Source organism: Muscardinus avellanarius (assembly GCF_963383645.1).
Source record: "Muscardinus avellanarius genome assembly, chromosome: 4".
Classification (NCBI taxonomy): Eukaryota; Metazoa; Chordata; class Mammalia; order Rodentia; family Gliridae; genus Muscardinus; species Muscardinus avellanarius.
In genome coordinates, this window is record NC_137789.1 from 49454452 (window position 1) to 49477251 (window position 22800).

General features: G+C 38.0%; 1 protein-coding gene across 1 annotated transcript; it reads right to left on the reverse strand.

Moving 5' to 3' along the window:
- Positions 1-5558: 5558 nt before the first annotated feature.
- Positions 5559-21902, reverse strand: OSGIN2 (oxidative stress induced growth inhibitor family member 2; the record flags this gene model as incomplete). The annotated part of the gene is made up of 6 exons (XM_080694045.1): positions 5559-6591; positions 7586-7677; positions 9876-10067; positions 10569-10705; positions 12756-12910; positions 21859-21902. The coding sequence occupies 6 exons, from the start codon at positions 21900-21902 to the stop codon at positions 5559-5561; spliced, it is 1653 nt and encodes a 550-aa protein (XP_080550171.1).
- Positions 21903-22800: the final 898 nt, after the last annotated feature.

Genomic DNA, 22800 nt, shown 5'->3' on the forward strand with positions numbered 1-22800 from the left:
CTCCTGGTTGTGAGTCACATTATCTTATCTATACTAATGATTGTACTGTATGTTGGACATTATGGGTGCTGTGTTTTAAGAGTGAATTCCATCTTCCTTTGAAGAGTGTTAAGTTTTGTGCTGGGAGGTAGCTGAGTTATTGGCAGCTCTGCTAGCTCCTGTTGAGGCTTAGTTTTAGGCAAAGTTATAGTGACCATATTCTCAAGGCATTGCCTTGTAGAGGTCTCAGCTGAATGCCTGGGGTGGTCCACAAGGTGTCTACTGGCTGGCCAGTACTCTGATGTACTCCCATAACCATACCTCCAGAATCCCCACTGGGCCCCAGGCTTACACTTGCTAACTGCTGCCAGGCATCATAGTTCCTCACCCTTCACTCAGTTTACTTAGTATTGAGCCACACTTAAGATCATTATGCTCATTTATGAAGATCCTCTGTGCAGCTTCCTCCTCTCCAAAACTCTGCTCCAGGAGGATCCCTGAGCTGTGATGTTTTCTCCCACCCAGACACATTCTTCGTAAGTATGCAAAGTGCCCCTAGGACAAATAAAGAGCTCGGCGCTTGTTTCTTCTCTTAAAAAATCCGTCCTGGTGGTGTAAGTCTGTAATCTCAATACGTCCGAGGCTGAGACAGGCACAGGAGAATCACGAGTTCAAGACCCATCTTAGCAACTTAGCAAGAACTTGTTTCAAAATAGAAAATAAAACAGGGATGAAGGTGTAGTTCAGAGGTAGAATACCCTTGGGTTCAGTCCCCAGTACAGTCAATGAGTAAATCAGTCCTGGACTCCCTATTGAGAATAAGCATTGTTTTTACAGGGTTTTTATAGCTTTATAATTGACTATTATAGTGAAGTCTAATTCTCATTACTGTCTTATGACTAGAACCAGAAGCCATCCTTTTACTTTAAATTTGATGGTTATTTTTCTATCTTTTTATAATTTATTGGCTATCTTTCTTTGCTCCTTCTCCAATGTGCAGGTGGAGGGGTAATTCAGAATCAGAATATTTGTTTAATTTTCTTCCAGACTCTCTTCAGGCTAGTCTTGGGGACCTTGGCCCTTTCCCCAGTAGGAATGTGTTTTTTGTTTGTTTTTGGTGGTACTGGGGATGTAACCCTTCTACCTCCGGGATATATGTATGTGTGTGTGTGTGTGTGTGTGTGTGTGTGTGTGTGTGTGTGTATATTAGAAACAGGGTCTCTTAAGCCAGCCAGGCCGACTTCGAACCTGCAAGATCCTCCTGTCTCAGCACTGGGATTACAAGCATGCGCCTCCACGCCCAGCAGAATGTTTTATTTTTAAAGACTATATGATCTTATGTGGCGTTATGCAACAAGCAATCCTGTAATCAAGTTATATTTTAAAATGATATTTAAGTTCAGCCTAAGATATTTAAATTCAGCCTAATTTTATTTCCCTCTGGGTTCTATAATATTCCACAATCTGGGACTTAACAGAACTTGCTTTTATTTAATAGCAGAATATATTAGAATTTCCCAACACGTCAGAGTGACTACATAATATCCATGTATACCTCTACCATCCTTTACCCCATTAAGATGTATGACTACAGTGCACCAATAAAAAAAAAATTTTAAAAGCTTTTCAAACCTATTAACTAAATCTGATGCCATGTAAACATTATAAAACTTAGATTTTGAAAATAGTAAATTTGGGTGAAGTTCAAATAGCAAAACACTGAAAGCTGTAGCTAAATATGACTTTGACCAGTTTTTTTTTTTTTTAATCCCCATCATGAATATTGTTTCAACAATGTTGGACTGTTTGCCATGTATGGAGTTAGACTTGAAGGGATAAGATGCTCACATCATGATCTGACTGGTCAAGTATTTAGTAATTTTCCATTACTAGCTAGCTGATACTGAAAAGTAAGGAAAAATCTAGGATTATGGGATAGAAATAAGATTAAAAAGTACAAAACTATAGGGTATCAGAGAAATGACCCAAACTGTATTTCAGCCCAGAGTGGTAGTGCATGCTTGTAATCCCAGTAATTGAGAGGCTAACAGGAGGATTGCAGGTTCAAAGCCCAGCCTTGGCAACATAGCAAAGTGTTCAACAACCTAGTGAGACCCTGTTTGCAAATTAAGATAAAAATGGGCTGGGGATGTAGCTTGGGAATAGTGTGTGTGTGTGTGCGCGCGCGCACAGGATAGCTAGGATTCAGGAGACTTAGGTTTTTTACCAGGCTTGTTTAGGGCTTTACTGAAGCTTTACTTACCCTGAAGTCTTTTTTTTTTTTTTTTTTAATTCTCATCACAAAATTACTCCTGCTTGAATTAAAACAGACTTCTCATATGTAAGGGGATGTCTACAGGTCTTATCCTCCCCTGGAAGTCATCTTTATAATATCATTTAAGCTTAGAAATGACATTAAGACAAACATTCAACTCAGAGTTCAAAAACAGACAAGAGAAGGCTGTCTTTTCTCCAGCCTATGAGTTTGGCCCCTTTGTCAAAGATCAGTTGACTATAGATGTGTGGCCACCACTCTGATAGGGGGCTAATATCCAGAATATACAAAGAGTTTAAAAGACTCTACACTAGCAAAACAAACAACCCAATCAAGAAATGGGCAACTGAAATGAATAGACATTTCACAAAAGAAGAGATACAAATGGCCAATAGATAATGTGAAAAGATGTTCAACATCACTAGCCATCAGGGAGATGCAAATCAAAACTACGCTGAGATCCCATCTAACCCCCATCAGAGTGGAAAGCATAAAAAAAAAAACAATAATTGCTGGTGAGGATGTGGGGAAAGAGGAACTCTTTTACACTGTTGGTGGGAGTGCAAAGTAGTTCAGCCACTATGGAGATCAGTATGGAGATTCCTTAGAAAACTGGGAATAGATCCACCATTTGATCCGGCTATACCACTCCTGGGTATCTTTCCAAAGGGGTTGAAATCAGAGAACTACATTAACATATGCATAGCCATGTTCATAGCAGCACAGTTTGTAATAGCCAAAATATGGAACCAACCTAGATCTCCATCAACAGATGAATGGATTGCAAAATTATGGGAAATACACACAATGGAATTCTATTCAGCTATAAAGAAAAATAATAGCATTTGCAAGAAGACGGAAGGAACTAGAGAACATTTGTTAAGTGAGATTAGTCAAGCACAGAAAGAGAAGGAACATATGTTTTCTCTAATATGTCCAAGCTAGGGAGTATTGGTAATACCAGAGGGACTCCAGATGATGGAGGGGAAATCTCAGCAAAGCTTGAACGGAAGGATAGGAGAGGAAGAAAGCTGAGGTTGTTCAACGGAGGAGCTACATACGGATATGTGTAATAGCATAAATACAACATGATTAACCTGGACACTCTCTATTGGAGGGGGGAGGGAAATGGAGGGGGAAGGGCATGAAGCACAATGTAAATGTACACCACTCTCAATGTTCCACTTATAAAATATAAAAATTAAAAAAAGTAACTATTGTCATACCAAAAAAAAAAAAAAAAAAAAAACCAGACAAGAGAATACTGAATTAAGTGCACTCAGAAGACCACTTCAATAAGGTATGGCATTTTTTTGGGAAAAAAAAAAAAAGTTGCCATCAGAATAGGGAACTAAAACTCTATTGGACAGTTTATAAAGTTTGGCTTAATTAGAGGTGGCAGTTATTAAGAGCCTAAGAAGTCATCTAAGCAATCAGTTGGTAAAAGCAAATATAAACAATTATATTCAAGGGGAATCATGATTCTAGTAAACTAAAAATTGCCATAAAATGAACAGAAAAATACTGACAGATTAGGTCACTTTTAATTCTAAGAAAAATATAAGTTAGCCGAGTGTGGTGCTGCAAGCTTGTAATCCCAGCAATAGGGAGGCTGAGACAGGAGGATCACGGTTCATGGACAGCCTCAGCTACTTAGTGAAGCCCTCCGCAACTTAGTGAGACCCTGTTTCAAAATAAAGAAAAAAAAAAATAGGGCAGAGGGTGTAGCTTGGAGGACAAATGCCACTGGGTTCCATCCCCAGACCCGCAAAAATAAATAAATAGATAAATAGATAAATAAATAAATAAATAAATAAATAATTATAGAAGTTCAGTGTGCACATTCTAAATGAAATAACTATATTTGAAAAAAGAGATTAGCCGGGCGTGGTGGCGCACGCTTATAATCCCCATGCTTGGGAGGCGGAGACAGGAGGATCGTGCTGGTTCCTCGCTGGCTTAAGAGACCCCGTTTCCACATAAAAATGTTAAAAAATAGGTCTGGGAGTATAGCCTGTGGGATTGTATCCCGGAGGTAGAAGGGCTTCCAGGAACCCCAGTACCACCAAAGAAAAAAAAAAAAAAAGAAAAGAAAAGAAAGAAAGAAAGAAAGAAAAGATGGAAAAATGCAACTTGCAAGGAAAACTAAAAATTTTGGCAGTTAGTATGGAAATACAGACAAGCAGAACAAAAAAAAATTAATCACAGTTGGTAAATCTAATAACCACAGTCAGTATTAACTGTTACATATCTCCAATAAACAAACACTATTAGAAACCTCAAAGTAATAATCACCTTGGGAATGGAAAATATTTTAATCTTATTTTCCACATTAATCTGTAATAATTCTAATACACAAATGATATAAATTTTAGAAATACCATATCCATATCTTAGTTGCACTGATAGAAATTACTCAGTGTTCACACATAGTAGATCTATCTATAATTTATTAAATTGCAAATCAGATTAATTAGATGTTATGATTAGGTAGAGAATAAATCTCTGAAAAAATATCTTAGCCAGTTCTTGAATGTCAAGGTGCCTACATTATTTAGCTGTTTAAAGTATTAGAAATGAACAATATAAAGTATCTATCAAAGTTTCAAGAATAAAAATGTTTTGAGACCATCATATTTGATAAGAAATTAGATTTATGAAACTGATCATTTCAAAATAAATAAAACCTGAGTTGAAAATGCCGCCTGCCCCACCCCACCCCGCCCCACCCCACCCCACCCCACCATTCATACATCACATCCCCATTTTCATTCAGACCCAGTGTGTCTTAACCTTTAATAAGCATACATATCCCTTGGTTTCTGCTTGAGCAAGTATACCATGGAGCCCCACCATCTACACTTCTAACAAGCTACAGATAAAGCTGATGCTCTTGGTCCTTGGACCACTGTTTGAGCTACGTGATGCCCCGTATAAGTCCTCACAAAAGCAATTTATGTCCTAGCAACTGTGTGGTTTTATAAATTCTGGGCTGTAATATTTTGGAATCAAATACAGAAGTAACCAAAAATAAATCTTGGAAGGAAAGAATGTTTTAATTTAGTGAAAACTTAAAGTATACCATGTTGGCAGTGTTTCTATTTGTCTGAGTCTGACATCTTTGATATATTACAATATAAATCAGGACACCAAAATCTGGTAATCTTTAAAAAATCAAGTTATTATAGCTTAAAGCTTTCCTCCAGTTAATTCAAGTCCAGAAAATTCAAGCCAATACACTGCAAAACCACTATTAAGAATCTTTAATGATAAACTGTCCATTTAAATTACTTGTAAACTTGCTTTAAGATATCCCATCTCCTCCTCCTCTTTCAACAATCAAATGCTGCTTTTTCTTCTGTCTTGTAGCCAAACAGCGTGTAATACCCAATGCTCCCCCCTTTAAAAATCGAACAAAATTGTCCCCAACCAAAGGACCCAATGCAAAAAGGTTGGTTTCTTTGACACATTCATAGGTATATACATCTATTTCCACAGGATTTCCCTTACATGTGATTGGTTGGCTTGAGTTATGGCCTAAGTAACACCCCTGTTCCTTCAGAAAAGACAGGTTAGGATGAGAACCTATCAATACTACTGCTGCGGACAGCTTAAATATTTTCTTCAATCCAGAGATGCTTTGAAGAATGCATTTCATGTCCGATTTAAAGGAGAGCACATGGTGCTCAGGAAAACTGGTATAATCAGATAAAAGATTTGAGTCTGCAGAATATGACTGAGTACACATCATATGATAGACTTTATGATATTCAGGATAAAGCTTTTGAGGAAGCTGTTTGAAAATTAAGCTTGGATCAGTAACTCGTCTGCGAAATACATGGATCACAGGGATATTATTGTTGTAAGCACACAGTACTGCATCAGCTGCAGTAAGCCCAGAGCCTACGATTAACACTGGATCCACTTTGCCACGTAACTTTCCTTTGTTTATAGCAGCTCCAAATTCAGCCATTGAATGAAACACAAAAGGAAAATCTTCCCCTTCAATTTCCAAATGGGCAGGAGAATCCAATGTTCCAGTTGCTAGAGCTACATTCTCAGCAAAGAGGCAAAAGGGAATATGAGAACCATCCGCTATTCGCTGATAACCTCTGATTTCCCAGTTTCTCTTGATAAATTTTGACTTCTCTATCTGTATATGCTTTGTTGAAATATCTCTGTCTTGACTATCATTATCATCTTGATCTCTGTAGAGTCTTGATACAGAGGTTATATAAGTGTTCTCTCTGAAATTCTTATGAAGACCCATGACTTTTACATAATGTTTATAGTAGCGAGCTATTTCCTCTGGCATAACTCGATCTCCTTTCAGGTTCCTATTAAAAGAAAATGAAACATATCCTATAAGGATAGTAATTTTAAAGAAAAAGAAACATATCCTATAAGGATAGTAATTTTAGTTTCCATGATGATTACTATTCTATTTAGCAAGTACTCATTTTTTTGTTGTTGTTCCAAATCCATATATAATTCCTTATTTAAAAACGTAAAAGTATTCACATTAAAGAGTTCTCAATTACTCATCATCTCAATATCTTCAAATGAAAGAAATTTTCCATGGATAAATAGTTTCTATCTAGCAGTACTTGAATGTTACATCCCTATTCTAACAAAAGTTAAATAGCTTCCTGCTTTAACATGTTTCTTTTAGTAGTCAAATTACAGTACACTTTTTGTATTAGTAATTCTTATCTAATTTAATTACTGTCTTTCAAAATATAAGGTTTTTCATATTTCTACTAAATTTTGAGCTCTTCCCCCTAAAATAAATTACACATATTTTTCCAAGATTTTTTTGTTACTCCTGCTTTTGTATTTTACTCATTAAATATTTACTTTTATCCCCAAGTAGTCAACACTATCTCAGATTCTAAGTTACTGTATCATTCTAAATTGTCAATCATCTAATACACTTAAACTCTTGAACCTGAAAGTCAAATACTTTAGATAGGTGTATGAGATATGCATGAATGCAGTTATATACCCTTTCATAAAATTAAGGAGTTAAAAGTATAGAAAATGAGTGGGTAGATAAAGTAATTAACAGAGTGATTTAACAGCAGAGAAACAATTCATGATTAACAAAGCCATAGCATATCAATCGGTAAATAACTCCTTACTTCTGTGCTTAGTTTAGGTAACATCTTAAATCGAAATAAGCTACTTATAATCACTATTTCAAAGAAGCATTTTCAACTGAAAAGTATGTATATTTATATTCTTTATCCAAGACAGAAAAACCAGTATTGTGAAATTTTCCTACAGTCTCTTTTCATCATACTCCAAAGTTTAAGATGGTTTGATCTTTACCTTCGTTTGCTAGATACCCAGTCTTTAAATTTAAGTCCAGGTAGCTCCATCCAATTTCCAAAGCTGATTGTCAACATGGAGCCTTCCATATTCTATTAAAATAAAAAAGTAGTTAAAAACATAATTAAGCACAACATGGATTTTTAAAACTAAGCCCGCCCTATTTATAAGACTCCAGATAAGGTATGCTCACAGCACTCATAAGTGATTGTATAAATTACCTCTGGAATGTCCTATCAATAAACTTACACATTTTCATTATTTGGTATTCTTCTATATGTGTTTATTCACATAGTTATACATTTATAAAACAAATTTTCAGTATTTTCCTATGACTATAACAACGTTGATAGCTTTGGCCTATGTTTGACATGGTAATTCAGATGTATGTGTTAAGGAACTATTCCATTTTTTTTAAATAAGAGGAAAAATGTTAATTTCTAAAACCTTACATGTTTTCCATTTCAATATTATTTATAGACTTAAAAATTAAAAACTACTTTTCTCTTTCCTTCATCATCTGAGCTGATTTGGATATAGAAGCATCTTTTCCTAAGAATAGAAAAATAAGCAGTGGTTGCTTGAGAAACAGATTCACTATTGGGGTTAATGCTGTCATCACACCAACTTGATCTGTTTAGCACAATGTGAGACAAGCCCAAGGGTTAAGGTACCGATCCCAAAAACCAGTGATCTCTTTCAGCTGTTATGGACAATGGTTTCTTTTTTCATAACCTTTCTTACCCAGTGGGAAAGGGGTATATTATCATTCTTATTTTTTTGTCTTGAAACATGGTCTCATTACATTGTTCTGAGTTTCACTAAGTTGCTAAGACTGGACTCAATCTGCAATCCCTTCTCAGCTTCCCAAGTACTGGGATTGCAGGTGTGTGCCACTACACTTGTTGATAGTAAAAAGTTAAAAAAAAGCTGAGGAAAAAAAAAAAATTAAGCTAAAAGACAGATAATTTGGTAATTGCTACTTATAGAGAATTAAGATTTTAAAAGGGAGCAGTCATATATTTAACCTAGAAATGTTCTGATATTCTGAAACAATCACTTGATAAATGTAAAGAACTTTTTAGATATGCCAACTTAACTTTATACTAAAAACTTGTTAACATGTCTAAGTTCCCATAAAGTCTACATTTCATAACACAGCAAAGTAAATTATTTAATATTTATTTGTGCAACATATGAACAGTCATTATAATATGACAATGCTCTAGACATTGAGTTAACGGCTAAGGACAGAGGAATAAATTATTAGTTACTGGCTTCCTACCTATTAAAATGTACTAGATTAATCTCTAATTTATTGGTTCTCTTTTTGGACTACATTGTGCTTCTCCTCCAAATTCTTATGTTGAAGTCCCAGTCTTCAATGTGATGTCATTTGGAAAGGGGGCCTTTGGGAGGTAATGAAGGCTAGGTGAGGCCATGAGGGTAGGTCCCTCATAAAAGGCTTAATGGCTTTATATAAGAGATTGCTGTAGGCCAGATGAGGACACAGTAAAAAGGTGGCTGACTGAAAGCCAGAAAGGCAGCCCCTACCAGGACCAGAAGTGGCTGGCACCTTGTTTTTGGACTTTTCAGTCTCCAGAACTGTGAGAAATGAATGCTGTTCAAGCCACCTAGTTTATGTTTTCTGTCATAGCAACAGAGCAAACTAATACAACTTCTTTCTTTTACAATATATTTTTCATTTAAAATCTTAAAAATGTATGAAAATAATGGGTCTAAATTTTGAAATATGTGATTTTGTACATTCTAAAGTGAATTTTCAATGTTTTACTACGTAAAACATTTCAGAAATATTTTCTATATAATTCTTATACTAAAGAGAAATCATTCTAACACTGTATCAGTAATAAGATTTGCCTTAACTACTATAGGTAATTAACTTATATTTAACTAAACTGAATGGCATTAAAATTCTTATCAAGCTGGGCATGGTAGCGAACTCCTGTAACCTCAGTACTTGGGAGGCTGAGACAGGAGAATTGCAGGTTTGTGGTTAGCCTCAGCTAATTGGTAAGGCCCTCCACAACTTACTGAGACTCTGTTTCAAAATAAATAATTAAAAATAGAGCTGGGGCTATAGCTTGGAGGCAGAATGCCCCTGGGTTCAATCTCCAGCACCACACACACAAAAAAAAAATTCTTCTGAGATAAAAATGTGGTAAACATCATATACGATAGTATTAAAATGCTTAAGAATTAAATTGGATTTATGAACACAACATATAATAATTCACATACACTAAAAGGCTTAGAAAAATATACTCACATGCCAAGCGCCACCAGGTGGACCTTTACCAAGAACTAAGTGAGGGATATAATGCTGTTGTTCTAATTTCCAATTCAAAATAGATGGATAATCATACCCAAAGTCAGCATCTGGATGAAGAAGTGTATCAAAAAGTACTGCAACTGGATTGGATGATCGGCCCTCAAGACCCTCTGACAAGTATTCTAAGTCCTAGAAGAAAAAAAGAAAAGATAGCCAGAGTTTGCAAAATGCCAAAATGACTACCCTAATAGCAACGTAGGGCATAATCCTAACCAGCATTTCCCATACAGTGTTACAGAATACTGCTCCTTCTTGAGATCTTAATAGATTCTTTAGTCGAATAAATACAGGAAAAGATTGGGTTTCAAGAACACTAACAGATCTTTATACTGCAAAAGTTGAAGATGGCTTTTGTATGCAGATATCAACTGTGATGCTCAAATAATAAAAAGTAACACCTTCCAAACAAATTATTTAAGCACAGAGAATCTATTAAAATGCCATCAAAAAACAATTTGGGAAATTGTTCTAATAAATTTCAGAAAAACATAGCCATAACTTGGCAAAATATATTCATGAATCTAAAATAAAAATGACAAAAAGTTTTACCTAGAATAATGGATATTCAACTGAAAAACAAGGCTTATATAAATAAAACAAATTTTTAAAAAACTGACATGTAATAAATACCTGATCAACAATGGAAAGATGTCTTGCTTCTTCTAACTTACTATGTAAGATTGTATTTGGGTGTATTGCTTCTGAGGATAAATATGGTCTATAGCCTGATAACATATAAGAAAGGCATATTCCTGAGGGTCCATTTCCTATTTAAAAAAAAAAAGTGGAAAGGGGTGTTAATTTTATTGATGCTTGGTTTTTCTCTTGCTTCAAAGATAGCTCTTCTCCCTCACTTATTATTCTTCTCTAATCTCTTAAAACCAGATGTCTCACAGGATTCCAACCATTGCTTCTTTTTCTATTTTCTTTTGGGAATCTCATCTACTCAAGGCTTCAAATCCTTATGCTACCAAAACTCCCAAAATTAGTTCTCTAGACTGACCTCTTCCCCAAGAATACACCCCACATTTCTATATTTTACTTCTTCATACTTACATGAAGGTAATTAATATATGATTATAAAAAGTTAAAATTCTAGCCGGGTGTGGTGGTGCACACTTGTAATCCCCGCAATTGGGAGGCTGAGACAGGAGGATCGCACAGGTTCGAAGCCAGCCTCAGCTACTTAGTGAGACTCTCAGCAACTTAGTGAGACCCTGTTTCCAAATAAAGTATAAAATGTTTTAAAATTCTGAACTAAGTTTTATTAGTACCTTAATTTTTAAGGTGTATAAAAGAATTAATAAATTTTTAAGGTATTAATAAAAATGTCTCTCAAGGTAATACAAAAGGTTGTCTAATACTAATGTTATGGTTAAGGTAATTATAAGCACTAGTACAGAGTACTGTAATGTTGCTAGCTAAGCAATGCTTACTAATTTGCCCATACCACTCAATTTCTGAGTCTCTTCTTATGTGCAACAGAAGGTTGAAAGGTATAATCCAAAAATGTGCACAGAATGCTTTTTACAGAGTTCTAATAATACAGGTATTATCATTACCATAACACTATCATATACTTAATAATTACAATTAGTTCTTCAGTGAAACCATAGTCTAACACATACTTTAGCATAATATAAAACCAATTATTTTACTTCAAAGATTTGGTTATTAGTTATTTCAGCATATTAAACAGCTTCAGATTTTTTTTTTTTTTTTGGCAGTACTGGGAATGGAAGCTGGGAACATTCTACCTCTGAGCTATACCCTCAGCCCTATTTTTTATTCTTTATTTTGAAACAGGGTCTCACTGAGTTGCAAAGGGACTCACTGAGTAGCTGAGGCTGTCCTTGAACTGCAATTCTCCTATCTCCTAAATGCTGGGATTACAAGCGTGTGCCACCACGCCCAGTCTCCAGAATTTTTTATTATAACTAATTTATTACTCTTACTTATTACAGATGCTCTTCATAAACTATTTTAAACTTATTTACTGACACTTAATGTGTGTGCATATTCATATAGATGAGGTGAAGTATGACATTTTAATACATGTATATAATGTGCAATGATCAGATGAAGATCACTGGCATTATCTATCACCTCATACACAGTATCATTTTTTGTGCTGAGATCATTCACAAGCCCCTCTACTAGCATGCGTGTGTGTGTGTGTGTGTGTGTGTGTGTGTGTGTGTGTGTGTGTGTCTATGTATTACTGCAGACCGAATTCTAGGGCACTCTACCTCTGAATTAAACAATTTATTAGCCCTATATTATTTTTGTATGTCTATGTGTGTGTGGCGCTGGGGATTGAACCTAGAGGCATTATACCTATGAACTATCCCAGCAACCCAATTTTATTTTTTATTTTGGAACAGGGTCTCACTAAGTTGAGAAGAGCCTAAGTTGCTGAGGCTGGCCTTGAACGTATGATCCTCCTACATCAGCCTCCCAAATAATGGGATTCCATGCTCAGCTTCTACTGCTATTTTGAGATAAGAATACTTTTTTTTTTTTTTTTGGTGGTACTGGGGTTCCTGGAAGCCCTTCTACCTCCGGGCTACACTCCCAGACCTATTTTTACATTTTTATTTGGAAACAGGGTCTCCTAAGCCAGCGCGCACGGCTGGCTTCGAACCTGCGCGATCCTCCTGTCTCTGCCTCCCAAACGCGGGGATTATAAGTGTGCGACACCACGCCCGGCAAGAATACTTTTCAATACAATCCTAAGGACTTGCACTACTTAACTGTACATTTTTAAGAGTAGTAAGTACAATAACTAATTTTAAGATGCAAAATATAACAGCTTACCTATTATCACCACAGGTAAGGTCACTGATGAATCTTCAAGTAAAGAAGTTTCTTCAACTAATGGCATTGCTTTAACTTTTTGCCCCAGATTATCACCAAAATATTGCACTAAGGAATTAAAAATCTCTCCTTCGGTTTCAGTATCACTATAATTTCTTTGAGAGAAATAAAGAGAGAAAGTCAATATTGCCTTTATAAAAATCAATCTTTATCATATTTTACTTAGGCCATAAAATACTTAGTAGTTCCACCATGTTTACAAATTAGTGGCTTAGCTGTATGTCAACCTACATCACTTTGAAAGCTAAGAGTTCTAAGTAGCTGTAGAAGCCCTCTTTAATGATCAAAGACACTACATTATATTGGAGATTTTCTAATTCTAAAAACTCCTAAGAAGGCTCATTTCTGCTCTATCTTTTCTTATCAATTAAAAGGTGAGTACATTAATGAAAATATCATCATAGATGTTTTAGTCACTGTAATATTACAAATTAGTTATTTTGATGAAATAAGGTTTATACATTTTATTCTCAAGAATATATTAAAATAAGGAAGATTTTTAATGCTGATTTTCAAACTTTATATCCCAACTGCCTCTCTAGAAACTACTTTTAGTATTGTGACATATTCATTCAATAAATGGAATATTCCCTGAATAGGGTTAATGCTGTATTATTTCATAGATTACTTTAAAATAGAATCCCTGAATTAGTTATCTTCATACAGTCAATAACAGCCATAATGTCTGGAAGTATTAAACTTAGTATCCACTGTTAAATGTGTTTATTACTATGCCCCAAATAGGAGATGGGTCAGTTATTTCACAGGACTAAGGTTAACTCACTGATAACAAAATGGCAATAAGAATTTGGCAGAGACATGAATTTTTGCTCCCATGTAATATTAAATTTCCAATCTACCTTAGACAAGGGCAGATTTCCTCAAGATACAGATAGCTTTTTTAAACCCAAGAAAGTAATGTCTACCCCTAAATATTTAGACTTGTCTTACATGGGCAAAATAGACAACCCATGAACATGGCTGCTAAAGGAAGACCCTCTTCATGCTGTAAGAATGCCCCTGCAAGGAAGTGTCTCTTATGCTCAATCTGCTCCTTTCAAAAAGGGCATTTCCACCACTGCCTCTGATCAGATACACATGCATCGCTATCTTGCCTGCTTCTGCTTCTGGGTGATGACACTAAGCATGAATGTTTTATACTCTGTTTTTTTATGTTTCTAAGTGTGTGCAAAGAACAGGCTCCTTTGGAGGCTTCTATTTTGGCTACTCAGGCCCAGTTCATATTACTGTTGTTGCAAAGGTCACAATTATTTTTCAGGAGATGCAGATCTCTCATCTCTTTCAGACATCCCTACCTCAAACACATTGTTGCAGAGAGAGTGAGAGCATGTGCTTGCACCTGGGAAATAATAAAAACAAACATCACTATAAGCTTTTGGTAACTACAGATATTTCCTTTTTCTAACAGTAACAAACATTTCTCACTAAAAGGAGGGGAGATGTGTTTGGGGTTAAGAGTCAACTTGAGATAATGTCTTTAGTACACTAGAAAAAAAAAAAACTAATGATCCTTGGAAAATGACTGTGAATGGAGACATTTAAGCAATTACTACCATAGATAATTTTATAAGCAAGACCCAATAATCCAAAATGTTTTGACAGCCAAGCATGGTGTCACACACTTGTAATCCCAGCGTGAGACAGGAGAATTGCGGTTTGCGGACAGTCTCAGCTACTTAGGGAGGCCCTTTGCAATTCAGCGAGACCCTGTTTCAAAATAAAGAATAAAAAATAGGGCTGGAGGTGTAGCTCAGAGGTAGAATACCCCTGGGTTCCATCCCCAGTAGTGGAAAAAAAAAATGAATAAAATAAATAAATAAAATGCTTTGAGCATTTTCTTAAATCTAAATAAATGTTATGAGTATTTACTATTCAAATACTATCAGAATAAACCATGACTCAAGAAACTCAAAATCATTTCTGCTTAAAGGTCCAGTAGAACTCGGTTTCTAACTCATTATTAGAAGGCATTTAATATTCTAAATCAAGATGTCTCGAGCAATTTTTTCTTCCTAGCAAGCCTTTTAATACAACTGTAAGCTCTATAAACTGGCTATATATTGTATCTTTCATTTCATTGAACTTATCCTTTCAAACAATCAGTTTATTTCAAAAAACAGAAATGAAGCTGGGTGTGGCAGCACATGTTGTAATCCTAGTACTTGGAAAACTGAGACAGGAGATGGCAGGTTTGAGGCCAACCTTAGGAACTTAGTGAGGCCCTCTGCAAATCAGTGAGACTGTTTCAAAATAGAAAAAAATTTTAAAAGTGAGAGAGTCTAGGGGTATAACTCAGGGGTAGACTGCCCCTGAGTTCAATCCCCAATGCCAAATAAATATTTAAAGAGTAAACTGAGAGAGTATAACAAACCAGAAGTAAAATGTCCTCTACTGGGCTTCTCTTAATAAAAAAACTTTTCAAGAGCTCAAAATTGTAAAAAAAAAAAAAAAAAAAAGAAGAAGAAGAGGGCGTGGTGGGGCATACCTGTAATCCCAGTACTTGGGAGGCTGAGACAGGAAGATCACAGGTTCAAAGCCAGCCTCAGCAACTTATCCAGGTTCTTATCCAGGCTCTCAGCAACCTAGCAAATCTCTGTTTCAAAACAAAAAAATTATTTTAAAAGGACTGGGGGTGTAGCTTGGAGGTAGAATGCCCCTCGGTTAAATACCCAGTACAAAAATAAAGAAAATAGGTTATATGATCAGGCTCCATACCAAGGCAAATAGAGAAAGCATAGCCGGTGTAGTGGTGCACGTTTGTAATCCCATCACTTGGGAGACTGAGACAGGAGGATTGCACAGGTTCAAAGCCAGCCTCAACTACTTAGTGAGGCCCTGTTTCCAAATAAAATATAAAATAGGTCTGGGAGTATAGCCCGGAATTAGAAAAGCCCCTGGGTTCCACCCTCAGTACCACCAAAAAATAAAAAATAAAAAAATAAAAGATAGAGAAAGCATTGCAAAGGAACAGATCTCTAATGAAACCAGGCATGATAGCACACACCCGTAATCCTAGTAATGGGAGGCTGAGACAGGAGGATGGAGGGTTCACAGTCAGCCTCAGCAACTTGGAGAGGCTTTCCACAATTTAGTGAGACCCTGTTTCAAAATAAAAAATAAAATAGGGTTGGGGTATAGCCCCTGGGTTTAATCCCTCGTAACACACACACACACACACACACACACACACACACACACGACCTCTAATGAGATATAACTGACATAATTTGCCATCCTAAGGTAAACAATTCCATGGTTTTCAGTGCATTCACTAGGTTTTGTAACAGTCGCTCCAAAATATACCATACACTCATTTACAATCAATCCCTTTTATCCCCTCTCCCCAGCCACTGACAATCATTAACCTATTACTGGACTTGTCAATACTGGACATTTCATATGAATGAAACCATTCATACAACATGTGACTTTTTGAATCTGGCTTCCTCCATTTAGCATGTTTTCAAGGTTCACTCATGTTAGAGTATGTGTCAATAAGTACTTAATTACTTTTGAAAGATTTCTCTATGTAGAGATACCACACTTCATTTATTAATCAGTTGAACACACTGGTTGTTTCCACTTTATGGCTATTATGAAAAATGCTATGAACACTTATAAGTTTTCGTATGGACAGTTTTTTCTCTAGGGCATATTCCTAGAGACTATAGGGAATGGCTCGGCCATAAACTCTATCTAATATTTTGAGAAACTACCAAATTCTTTTCCAAAATGGCTGAACCATTTTACATTCCCAACGTGCAAGAGTGCCAATTCTCTACATTCCTGCCAGCACTATTGTTTTATTTTAGTCATCTTAATAGGTGTGAAGTAACATCTGGTTATCATTATTCCCTTTTTTAACTTTACTTATTATTATTTTTTTGAGACAGTGTATTGCTGTTTCCCAAACTGGCTTGGTCCCATTTTTATTCCTTATTTTGAAACAAGGTCTCACTAAGTTGCAGTGTGCCTCACTAAGGAGCTGAGACTGGCTGTGAACCTGGGAGCCTCCCGTCTCAGCCACCCAAGTACTGGGATTATAAGCATGAGCCACAACACCTGGCCATTTGTATATATTCTTAGGAGAAATATCTATTCAAATCCTTTGCCTGTTTCTAAATTGTAATAATTTTTTTTTCATTTTTTTAATGACAACTGTAAAAGTTCTTTGTAGCTGGGTGTGGTGGTGCACGCTTGTAATCCCAGAATTTGGGAGGCGGAGACAGGAGGATCACGGTTTGAGGACAGCCTCAGCTACTACTTAGTGAGGCCCTTTGCAACTCAGTGAGGCCCTGTTTCAAGATAAAGAATAAAATGTAGGGCTGGGGGTGTAGCTTAGAGGTAGAATGCCCCCTGGGTTCCATTCCCATTACTGGAAAAAAAAAAAATCTTTGCATTTTCTAGATACAAGTCCCTTTCTAGATTTTTTTTTTTTTTGCAAATATTTCCAAATATTTTCTCTCATTTTGTGGACTGTCCTTGTGTTGACATCCTCCGGATCGCATAAATTTAAAATTTTTTCCAGCCAGTCCAATTTATTTTTTTCTTTCATTGTTGTGCTACTAATGTCATATTTAAGAAACTACTGCCTGGTCTGCAATCACCAAGATTTACTATGTTTTTTGTTTTTGGTCTGGAGATGGAACCCAGGGGCATTTGACCTCCAAGCTACACTCCCTGCCCTATTTTTTAGTCTTTATTTTGAAACCGGATCTCACTGAGTTGCAGAGGGCCTCACTAAATAGCTGAGGCTGTCCGCGAACCTCGATGCTCCAGGTCTCAGCCTCCCAAATGCTGGAATTAACAAGCGTGCGCCACCACTCCCGGCTTTACTATGTTTTCTTCTAAGGCTTTTAGTAATTTTAGTTCTTACCATTAGGACTTTGGTTCATCTTGAGTACATTTTTGTATACAGTGGGTGTGAGGCAGGTGTATAACTTTATTCTTTCTGTGAAGATAATGTTCTTTCCCAATTGAATCAAAGCCCTCATCAAAAATCAATTCACTATAAATATAAGAACTTCAGGACACTAAGTTCTATTCCACTGATTTATGTTTCTTTATGCCAGCACCACATTGTCTTGATTAGTGTTTGTTTTGTAGTATGTGTTGAAATTAGAAAATGTGTGTCTTGCCAGGCGTGGTGGCGCAGGCTTGTAATCCCTGCGCTTGGGAGGCAGAGACAGGAGGATCACACTGGTTCAAAGCCAGCCGTGCTGGCTTAAGAGACCCTGTTTCCAAAAATTTAAAAAGTATAAAATAGGTCTGGGAGTGTAGCCTGGAGGTAGAAGGGCTTCCAGGAACCCCAGTACCAAAAAAAAAGAAAAGAAAGAAAAAAGAAAAAAAAAGAAAAGAAAATGTGAGTCTTCCAATATTTTTCTTTTTGAAGATTTTCATGGTTATTCTAGGTTCTTTCCATCTCCCTATAAATTCTATTATCTGCTTGTATGTACACAAACAAGAAACTAAAATTTTGGTAATATCATACTGAATCTGTAGATCAATTCCAAGGAAAGTTTTTCCATATACAAATAAAGAGTTCCTTTCCATTTAGTCATGCTTTGAGCAAAGATGTGATAGATACATTCTGAGAGATGCATCAGGCAATTCCAGCATTGTCCTAACATCACAGAATGTTTACACAAATGAAGGTAGCTGCAAAGTGACTAAGTGATATAATCTTATGGAACTACCAAATAATATTCTATCATTAACTGGAACATCAGTATGCAGCACATGGCTGAATTTAGGCCTTCTTTGTCTCAATGTTTCCTAGTTTTCAGCATACAGTCTTACATTTTTATTAATATCTAAGCATTTCATTATTTTTGTATTAATATGAATGCAATTGTTTTGTTCATCTCATTTTCAGATTTTTCAATGTTAGTAGTATACAGACTACAACTCACCTCTGTACATTGATCTTGTATACTGCAATACTGATAAATTCATGTATTATGTAGTACTTCCCATACATGTATGCAACTTAAGAAGTTTGACTAGTATATCCCAAGACTCAAGTAGAGTAAGAAGAACCAAAGTATTGGCATATTTAAATTCTCTGTGTGTTAGTTTACTTAAATGTATACACTATCAGGAAATTTCTCCTTATTTTGATTAGTCACTGGTCTGTGTGGCAATCTACTTGTAATAAACTTGCATGCTACTTCATAACTTTAATGGTGGTTTCACAGAAATATGAAAAATCCTGACTCAACCGGGGGGAAAAAAGGTTAACTTAGTAGTTATCTAAAAAATTCAAATCCTAGCCAGGTGTGGTGGTACACACTTGTAATCCCAGTACTTGGGAGACTGAGACAGGAAGATCGCAAGTTCGAAGCCAGCCTCAGCTACTTAGTGAAACCCTGTTTCAAAATAAAGAATAAAATTGGAGCCTGCCTTGGTGGTACATGCTTGTAATCCCAGCATTTGGGAGGCTGAGACAGGAGGATCTTGGTTTGCAGACAGCCTCAGCTGATTAGTGAGGCCCTTTGCAACTCAATGAGACCCTGTTTCAAAATAAAAAATAAAAATAAAAATAAAAAAAATAGTGCATGAGGGGTGTAGCTAGGGGTGTAGAATGCCCCTGGGATCCATCCCCTAGGCTGGGTGTGTAGCTCAGAGGTAGAATGCCCCTGGGTTCAATCCCCAGCACCACAAAAATAAATAAATAAATAAATTAATTAAAAATAAAAAATTCAAAGCCTAAGTATTATAGTACCTGCATACTATATCACAAGACTGTGAGCAGTATTAATTTCCACTTAGATTTCCAATTTAATGAATATTTATTTAAGATAGAAATCCACTTTAGTAAAAATCTACTTTTCCTTTTTCTGGGAAATAATCGCATTTAGGATATAGTAACAAAACAGCACTTTATACAAATGCAAAAAGAGTTACCATATTAGTACCATATGTTGCATAACAAGGTAAAAGACAGAAGAGATTTTGAGAAGCCTACCATTTTTTGTTTTTGAAACATTACAATCCCAAGTTTCAGATCAATTTTAAAATAATGGTATGGGCATATTTTGGTAACAAAAACTTTTCCCACATCATAGCAATACTTCTTTAAATGATCGTTCAACCTAATTAGCTTAATTTTATAATTGTCAGAAGCAGAATTCTAAATTTTACCAAGTCAATACTACCACATGAAAAGAAAATTCTAAAGTCTCACTATTCATCAGCCAAAATAGGAAGTATGAGGTGTTAGTGGAAGGCACAATACCTACCAATTCAGGTATTGGTTGAATCCCAAAATGTTTATTACTACTTGCTTTAAAATGTGGCTTTCTAAAGCTGGGCGTGGTGGCACACACTTGTAATCCAGTGCTTGGAAGGCTGAGACAGGAGGATCGCACAGGTTCAAAGCCAGCCTCAGCTACTTAGTGATGCTCTCAGCAACTTAGTGGGACCCTGTTTCCAAATAAAGTATAAAATAGGTCTGGCTGGGAGTATAGCCTGAAGGTAGAAAAGCCCCTGGGTTCCACCCCCAGTAGCGAGAGAGACCGCGCGCGCGCACACACACACACACACACACACACACACACACACACACTTTAAAATGTGGCTTTCTAAAGAAACTGCACAAAAATAGCATTTGAATATCATAAAATAGTCCTAAACAATTTCTAGGCATTTTTTTTTTATTTTAGAGACAAAGGACTACTTTTACAAAACAAGTGTAGTAGGATTTTCTTTTTTCTCAAGACTGCAATGCAGCCAAACACTTTCTATCCCCTACTTCAAATTTCTGTACAGAGATAAGCAGATGGCACTTAGTACCTAATGTTAGTGGAAAGGATATGAATCCCAAGCTGAGTTCAAGTGTATATCAAAGGTGTCAAAAGGCTTTTGGGCAGTACTTTCTATAATGGATGTTAGTTTCTCATTGGGTTAATTTAGCAAGTTTTTATGAGAGGAACCCATTTTCTAAAACTCCCCAAAGGGAATAGGATACTCTGAAAACCCTACGAATAAAGTAGCCAACATTCTGTCATGAAGTTATCATTCATCAATCTATTTCATAACTCTCTAGAATGTGGAGATTCACACAAAATTCACTAAGCTGGGCAAGCCTAACTTGCTATTACAACAGGCATCCTGAACTTTCTCCCTGCCTTACATCCTTTCTGCAATTTGGTGAAGCCTCTGGACCTCTTTTCTGAATAACAGTACTAAATACATAGAGGATTATCAGAAAACCATTAAAATAGTTATAAAAAGAAGCTCGTGATACAAAAGTGTATATGCTTCCTTTCCGCATTAAAGAACAAGTTAATGATGTGTGCTGATGAATGTAGTTTTTAAAAATGATCAGCATAAATAATATTTCTAGATATTGCAATAGGTCAGGAAGATATTTGTGATTTCTACTGATGACAGTCACAAATACTGTGATTTTTTGTTTATAATCATAACTTAAGGAAATGTTGCTTTAGAATTTAGTGAAAACAATATATTTCATATTGATGGGTCATCTAAATTGTATCGAACCGCAATTAAAGAACTCTTGAACAGAGTTTTATATTTTACTGAAAACTCAAGTGTTACATATCATTATTCTGGAACATTTATACATATCAAGTAAGGTCGCTACTAAACTTAACACTTCTTCGCCCCACGGATAAAACCCAGTTTCTAGTGTCTGGTCTTTCTCCCTATAATTGGCTAAAATGTGTGGCAAACAGTGCTACTGTAGTCTATTAACATCCACCCCTTAAAAACTTTACCCACCACTGGGTGTAAACTGCCAGTTTCAAATGTCTCCACGGTGGAGACTACATGGCTTATGATCACGAGCATCTTCACGAATCTGAGCCGATTTCTAAGTCGATCGCGCCACTCAAACGCAGTTCCCTACCTTCCTTCATCCCTGTCACTTAGGTTAAAAGAGATTTTAAGTGATCGTTTTACGGAAGCCCTAGCGGGGCCGTCGCACACCCTCGCAGCGCCCGCCCCGCCGCCAGCCCGGAGGGGCCGCCCGCCGCGCCCGCGTCCCCGGGGCAGTCACCTGAGATGCGCGGCCAGCGAGCAGCGGCAGCACCACACGGGCATGGAGCGCGGCCGCCACGGCCGCCGCCGCCTCCCCCGGCCGGGCAGTCGGCTCCGGGCGCCCGCTCGCTCGGGCCACAGGGTCCGCGCCTGGCCCCGGCCACCGCCGACTGCGCCTGGGGCCCCTCGCCTGCGCAGAGCCGGGCGCCGACCCGGAGGGTGAAGCGGGCGCCGCGCGGGGCGGGGCGAAGAGGGCGGGGAGGGGCGGGGCGACGCCGGCCACTGGGAGGGTGACCTGGGACGCGAGGGGCGTGGCGCGCGGGGAGGGGCGGGGCGACGCCGGCCGCTCCAAGGGTGAGATCCGCGCCGCGAGGGGCGTGGCACGGCGGGAAAGGGCGGGGCGACGCCGGCCTGCGCCGAGGGTGACCAGGGACGCGAGGGGTGTGGCGTGGCAAGGAGGGGCGGGGCGACGCCGGCCTGCGTCCAGGGTGATCTGGGACGCGAGGGGCAGTGCGGCGAGGATGGGCGGGGCGACGCCGGCCGGCGCGGAGGGTGAGCTCCGGGCCGCGAGGGGCGGTGCGACGAGGGCCGGCGCGAAGGGTGATCCGGGAACCGCGCGAGGCGGGGCGAATAGGCGCAAGGAGGGGCGGGGCGACGGCGGCCGGCGCGGAGGCGCGGCCCCTCCTAAAAGGTGCGTTGGCCGACGAGGCTGGTGATTGGTGGAGCGGCGGCCACGTGGGGCGGACCTGGCTCCAGGAGTTCTCGGCTGCGGCCTCTTCCGGCTCCGCGCCGTCTGGAGGCGCTGAGCTCGCAGGTGCAGGATTCCCGGGCCTTGCGGGCCCGAGAGGGCGGGAAGGATAGGGCCCCCGTCCTGAGGGCGCTCTCGGGTCCTCCGCCACCCGCCCTGAGTCTGGAGAAAGCCCAGCACCCACCCACGCCCCTGGGCACAAGCGCGGGTCCC